The following is a 6912-nucleotide window of genomic DNA, read 5'->3' on the forward strand; positions in this document are numbered from 1 at the left end:
TGACTTGATGATAAGGATTTTTGTTTTGTTTTGTTTTTATGTTTGAGTTTGTTTATACAAACATACACTTTTTAAAGGTCTGATACTTTTTTATACTACGTGTAGGCCTAGATATCTAAACTATTAAAACTGGCTAATACTAGCACGCGCGCGTCTGAGCTGAAGTTTGAGAAAGACTATTATCCACGAGCAGATCGAGGACCTCGCCCTTAAAGTTGGACGGTAAGAATGTCTGTTTTTTCGCCTCAGTTCGTCAATATTTTGTTCTTAATTCACTTTTATTGATATCAAAGATGAGGGTACGGTATGTATATATCTATCAATTTAATGGGAGCTAGAATTGTTCCTTGAATAGGTTGGAATCGGATAAATAGTACCAGCATAATCTCTAACTCTGAAGTCGATGTGTTTACATTGACTTTACTCAGTCCCATGTATTGATTTTGGCGTTTGTTACTAATATTATTGTTATGAATGGATCATTTTGAAATATTAAAAAGCAAGACGTGACGTGAAGTGCTGTATGAAATCAAATCATCTATTTTTAATGACACAGCACCAATACCATGTTCAAAGAATTATTAATTTCAGATGAATAGGTCTATAAATAGGAGGAGGAGGAGGAGGAGGAGGAGGAGGAGGAGGAAATGAATGATAAAGAAAGACAAAATGGAAGTAGGTCTAACAAGTTAGACCTATGATCAGGAGAAAAAAAAAATTAAACAAAATGAATATTAAAAACCTTGTGAACCTTCTGAATTTGGAGTCAGCAGGGCGGTATTCCGCATGTCGCTAACTTGTACTAGGGGGTGCAGGTGGACCACTACACCGGGGTTTTCCCCTACTCTTATACGAATAGTGCAGTGGGTTCTTATCGTGCAAAGGTAGTGACTCTTCTCTACACGGGGCCTCCATTTAACGTCCTATCCGAGGGACGGAGTGTTTTCCACTTGACATAACCTGCGTCTATGAACAAGGGAAGGGGCACGTTAACACACAACGCAGGCTTCAGTCATCCGCCTGGGTGGGAGTCGAACCCGGGATCTTTGGTTCGACAGACGGACGCTTTACCGACTGAGCCAACTCGCCTCCTCAGCCAACTCGCCTCCTCGAAGAAAATATTGAAGAGGAAGAAGATTGATTGTGGGCCTAGCAATAATTTTATGCCAGCGATTGCCAAACTTCCATTTACGTCTGAGTGGAGAGTAGCAAATACACATTTTTACTGTCATAATTAATCTTCTGACACTTCCCTATTCATTCTACCCATACAGAATTTAGACCCTTGCTGCTGAGGATTCCAGCTGATACCATCTCATCATGAGCTACCCCCCACCAGGTGGAGGAGGGTACCCCTACCCACCCGACGGTGGTGGCGCTTACCCCCCTCAACAGCCCCCTAATCAGGCTTACCCACCCCCAGGACCAGGAGGGGGCTACCCCCCTCCCCAAACAGGCGGAGCACAAGGGGCGTATCATCCCCAACCTTATCCTGGCTTAGGCGGTGGTTGTGTAAGTAATTTATTAATTTTTTTTTTTTTTTTTTTGGGGGGGGGGGGGGGGTTTAAATTATTCAGCTATTATTTTGCAAAGGAGTGTTGTGAAATATATTTTAAAGTTACATTTGCATATGTATTAACAGTAACAATTTATGCAAGTGATGATTATTTCATTATATTTGTTGTTGTTTGCTTTTTGAAATTTTGTTGTTGGGGCATTGGTCATTCAGATTTTGTTCATGGTTCACAAAACCCAGCCCCTCGTCTACACTGCAGGCTGAGACATGCTAACTGTTGCTATATCAGGAAATTATCCTACCTCCTTGAAATATATTACCGAGAACCCTCCAAGCTTTAGCTAAGCTGAGCCATGTTGGGAATCTTCAGTGACGAGAAAGAGAAAACTTCAAACCTTTTTCTTGGCAGTGAAAATCAGATTAAAACATAGTGGAGATGTTGTGTTATTGTGTTTCATTCACTTGAATTGATCCAAGGATCTAGGGTTTGAATCCAAACCCGGACTAATAATAATAATATCCTTTGGTAACCGGAGTGTTGGCTCAGTCAGTAGAGCGTCCGCCTCACAACCGGGAGGTCGTGGGTTCGAACCCCGGCCGCGTCATACCAAAAGACGTTAAAAGATGGGAGTTGTTGCTACCTTGTTTGGCGTTCAACAATAAGGGATAGAGCAACGTCAATCTGGCGCTGCTCAGTGGCTGCCGGGCTCACGATCAATTGGGCAAAAAGATTTTCCGTTTTGGTTTAATAAAATTTGGAGTGGACTATTAGGCTATTATTATTATTATTATTATTATTATTAAAACATCAATCCGCATTTGCTACTCTCCACTCAGACGTAAATGGGTACTTGGCAATCGCTGGCATAAAGTTATTGCTAGGCCCGCAGGAAGAACAGCACTGATTCGCTGATGAGGTTTTCCTAGGTAAACAAAATTATCGCTATATTTTTGTTTACAAAAGTTATTCTACTTGAAAAATATGTCATTTATGGTTCCTTTGTTTGTTGCGTGCAGATTCCCCCACCACAAATCCCACCCCAGGGCTACCCAGGACAAGTGCCATCATACCCCGCCCAGGGCCAAGTGCAGGTAATCAATCAATCAATTAAAAGATATTTGATACCGCGCCTTTTCCTTGCGGTTACAAAGCGCTGCAGTATGTAGTCACACCAACGAGACCGAGTCTGACAGACACCAAGGCATGAAACAAAGTTTCATGAAACTGTCGTAAGTACAAGTTCCCCTGCAGCCCATTGAAATGGGTGTATTAGAATTATAGCTTGTTTCAGTGGGATGTCGTGTGAACTTCTATACTTATGACTCTTTCCTGAAATGAGGCCCAGACGGATATCAAACCGAACAGAACAATTACATGTGCATTACATTTTTTTGTGTCAATTTTGATTTTTCATTTTTTCTTCTCCAGATGTCTTCTCATTCAAGAAACATTTCTATATATTCCAACTATGAAGAAGTGGAAAATATGATCAATTGTTGCTAACTTGAGGAGAGAAAACTTATTAATTCAGAAAATATGAAAAGTTTTAAATAGATTTGCATACTAACCTTCACTCTTAAAGCCCCACTGCACTACTTGTAGCTACTTGCTCCCTCTATATAGAAAACAATGCCTAAGCGGTGCCTGTTGGTCCCCCATGATCCTCTTTTTCTTATGATAATTGATAGCTGAGTTGATGAGATAACCACCTGTCAGTACCACACTGGGTGGTCTAATCCCTCCTGGCCAAACTAGTGCATACCGGCTTTAACAGACTTGGCTCAGACAAGCGGTAATTAGAGTTGCATTCTAGAGGATAAGTGTCTAGACAGTGAGTCACAAGGCAGAGGGTTCAAATCCCTGTCACAGTGCCGACATCTTTAGGGTTATTCCCCCCCCCCCCCCCCCCCCCCACTCAGTGTTATTTAGGGTACGCATATGCTATGTTACGGATTATTATGAGTATAATCATCATTATCATAATAATATAATAATAATATTCTGTTTTTATAAAGTGCCCAATACATTGATATAAAGATGTGTCTAAGGGCTTTACAGAGATATTATTACCCCGGTCATTGGATTCAGGCTTACCCGCACACAATGTATGCACATTCTATACTCCCTGGGGAGCATTCCAGCCAGTCGCCATGATGAGCATAATCGTTATCATTTTCATTATTATTATTTTTTGTCATTTACATTTTTCTATTTTCCACTCCTAGTACCCACAAGCTCCTGTCGGCTACCCTGGTGCGGCAGCACCTGGATACCCTGCTTCCGGTTCAGTGGGCGTGGTCGCTCACGGGAAGAAGAAGAAGAAACAGAAAAAGATGAAGAAACACAAGCACAAGCATGGCTCGTCATCCAGTTCATCCAGCTCTTCATCATCGTCGTCTTCAAGTTCTTCCAGCAGTGACTCGGACTGTAAAGGGCATGGTTATAAGGTGAAGGTGAAAAAACATAAGAAGAAGAAGCACAAGGACTTTCGATGAATGAACCATTTATAATAGAATCAAATTTAATGCATAAATCTTTGTTAAAGATGAAGTTGAGTTCTGGTCATGCGATTGCATTGTGAAAGAAACGGTGTGGAATCGACCAGAAAAGGTTGATCATCTGGCATATAAGTATTTGTGTGTATTGCAAGGTTCTGGAATCATCAAAATGATAAGAAATTTGGCCAAGTCTTAGTAAAGTTACAAACACTGTACACAGAAAGATGTATATGGGACTACACCAACACGTAGCGTAAAAATCTGTCCCGATTTTTACGATGTTACATGACATATTTAGAATATGAAGGCATTTGAAGAAACAAGTTTTATCTGATGTTCTTCCACACTTGCGTAATAACAATGAAAACGCTCACAATTTATTTTTCACCTCTTCCCAGAACTCAACCTTCTTTTTAAGTGCCATGTTTTAAATTCTTTCATTCACTTGTCATGAATAATTGTATTTCAATAGGTAGAATGCGAATTCATACCTTAATTTTTGCTTGGTAGGACAAACATTATGACATGTCCTACCAAGCAACAAGTAATAAGTGCAGTTCGCATTCTGGCTATTCAAAGTAACAGGTGAATGAAATAAAATGTACATGTAGCATGGCACTTAACAAACCATTAGGGTATGCATTAAATTTGATTACATTACAAAAATGGCCTATTTAGGTCCTGGTATAACTCGATCCTATGACACGAAAAGCGATCCAAATCATTTATTTTTAACTAGTAGTATTGGTGTAGATAGGGGATGTAGCATGCATAAGCATTTTTCTTTTTTTGGTGAAAAGTGACAAACTAGTAGACAATTGGATGAAATATGAGCAGATAAGGCTTTTCCTTTCTTGCTAGTTTCTTAACCTTCTCTGCTGCCTGGAACCAAATTTTGTCTGTATTAAGCCTATGGGAATTAGACAAATTCAGTAGTAGGGTTATGAATATTTCTTGCTTATTTTTTAACCTTTTTTCGACTGTAACTAGGTTTTGTCTGTATTCAACCTGTGGGAATAAGAAAATTCAGTAGGTCTAGTTGGGTAGCGTAATTTATTAATATACTCACTGGTGTGAATTAAGAGGCTGCTTTACTTTATCTGTATTCTTGTGTTATTTCTATTTGTTTTCTGTGAAGAAAGGGTTATGATTTAATGTTACAAGTCTACATTAGGATCATGGCTAACTTGGGAATAGGGACAACTCAGTGCAAGACCTTGGCAGAGTTGTCCAAGCTATAGCTGAATCAATCACAAATACTTGTGTGCTTTTTTTTATAAATTTTGCATCAAATAAATCTTTTAGAAGACCATGTTCAAGATTATTTGATATGATTGTGTAAAACTAGTTGAAAATTGCAGGAGTTAAAATTCTGCAAAGCATGAAATGTTCTGCTATTACGGGGCCTGGTGTGTACATGTAGCTTTTTTTCAATCCTGCGCAATGCCGGGTTTACCCCAGTGACAAGTTAGCGGCACCTTCTAGATCATTTTTTGCCCATTTCCATGAGAGACCGCCACTTGCTAGCAAAAGCATTAAGATGAGATTGATTCAGTTTATATATATATATATATATATATAAAAATTATATTGCAATAAAACTAACAGTACTCTTATAATAATCTTGTTTTTCTCTTTTCCATATTGTAGATCGAATATGAAAATATGTGCTAGAATTATCAACCTGTCAATAATTTAAATTTTCATATGTATTTTTATATCATGAATTGACAGGGGGTAAAATGAGAGGTGAGCAGTGTAGAAGATAGTTTCTTGACATTTTAGTGCTATCATTTCTACGTATATTATTTGCAGTATACAGGAATCTAGACTTATTTGATTGTATTATTTGTGAAAAGTCTTAAAATAATGTGCGTAAATTCTGTGTAGAACAGTGTTTCAAGAAATTTGCACTCTTCTTCTTGTGTATACATGTATGTAATAAGAAGCCAAAAAACGAATCAGTGAAAAATAATAAATAATTTATACATCTATTTAAATTATGATCATTTATCAGATTTATATTAATTTATAAATGAAGAATGCAGTACTAATGTGGGGAGTTTGTTGCTAATTTAAGCTTAGTGAATTCACAGTAATTTTTTCTGTATTCATAATTTTCAACCATTTGCTGTCAGAAGGAAAATTGTACATGACAATTTATACAAGGAATAATCAAATTCAACAGAAGTGTTATAGGCCTATATGTTCCTTTTTTCTGAGTGGATTGTATTGTCTAATAGTCAGACATGTTATATGAAACATAGTGCCAAATATAAACCAGGAGGTTATTAGGTTATATATTGTTATGTTCTTAAGAGGCTGCATTTTATAGAGTCAGGATCTCAACTTGTTCAACTCTGTTTAACTGATTATTGGCATGTTTACTACTACTACTACAACTATTACTATTACAGTACTACCACTGCTACTCAGTACTACTACCACTAGAAGTAGTAGTAGAAGTAGTAATAGGGACTTTTAAATTTGCTTGGACTGATACGTGTGACGTCCATTCAAGGCAGTGCATTAAAAGGACGTCGATCGTACCATAGACCTATTGTCTTCGTGCGAATCTAAAAGTCCCTAATGATACTAATACTGGTACTACTAATACTAATAATAATTATAATAATAACAGTAATGATAATAATGATGATGATCATGATTAATTAACAATAGTAATGATGGTAATATGAAAAGTTAAAAAAACATGTTGATGATGATGGTGATACTAAACAAACTATATTGATATTAATAGCAATAATAATAATAATAAGTTCTTGTACATTGCATATTCATGTTATATCAAGTGCCTCCAAACAGCTTTGGATTTGTATCTATGTATTTTCTGCTGCGACAGAAACATAAACTTTAATCTCAGATGTTGCTGTTAA

At 37.5% G+C, this 6912-nt stretch overlaps 1 protein-coding gene across 2 annotated transcripts; it reads left to right on the forward strand.

The window, feature by feature from the left end:
* The first annotated feature begins 118 nt into the window (after nucleotides 1-118).
* Nucleotides 119-4129, forward strand: LOC105444044 (calcium-binding protein P-like). Of its 2 annotated transcripts, none has more exons than XM_030992836.1 (4): nucleotides 119-222; nucleotides 1275-1512; nucleotides 2534-2608; nucleotides 3743-4129. In XM_030992836.1, exons 2-4 carry the CDS (start codon nucleotides 1321-1323, stop codon nucleotides 4010-4012), a joined length of 537 nt encoding a protein of 178 aa, XP_030848696.1. In that variant the 5' UTR covers nucleotides 119-222; nucleotides 1275-1320; the 3' UTR covers nucleotides 4013-4129. The 2 variants fall into 2 exon arrangements, with proteins under 2 accessions (XP_030848696.1, XP_030848697.1); XM_030992837.1 differs by having other exon boundaries at nucleotides 173-222; nucleotides 1305-1512.
* Nucleotides 4130-6912: the final 2783 nt, after the last annotated feature.

The sequence above is a fragment of the Strongylocentrotus purpuratus genome, unplaced genomic scaffold, assembly GCF_000002235.5.
Source record: "Strongylocentrotus purpuratus isolate Spur 01 unplaced genomic scaffold, Spur_5.0 spur5_scaffold_20, whole genome shotgun sequence".
In the NCBI taxonomy this organism is placed as follows: Eukaryota; Metazoa; Echinodermata; class Echinoidea; order Camarodonta; family Strongylocentrotidae; genus Strongylocentrotus; species Strongylocentrotus purpuratus.

What these genes read in the sequence shown, in the direction of transcription:
- LOC105444044 (XM_030992836.1), top strand. Translation starts at nt 1,321, where the DNA reads ATGAGCTACCCCCCACCAGGTGGAGGAGGGTACCCCTACCCACCCGAC. An exon ending in CTGGCTTAGGCGGTGGTTGT is followed by an intron (nt 1,513 to 2,533) that starts GTAAGTAATTTA and finishes TGTTGCGTGCAG; the next exon opens with ATTCCCCCACCACAAATCCC. An exon ending in CCGCCCAGGGCCAAGTGCAG is followed by an intron (nt 2,609 to 3,742) that starts GTAATCAATCAA and finishes TTCCACTCCTAG; the next exon opens with TACCCACAAGCTCCTGTCGG.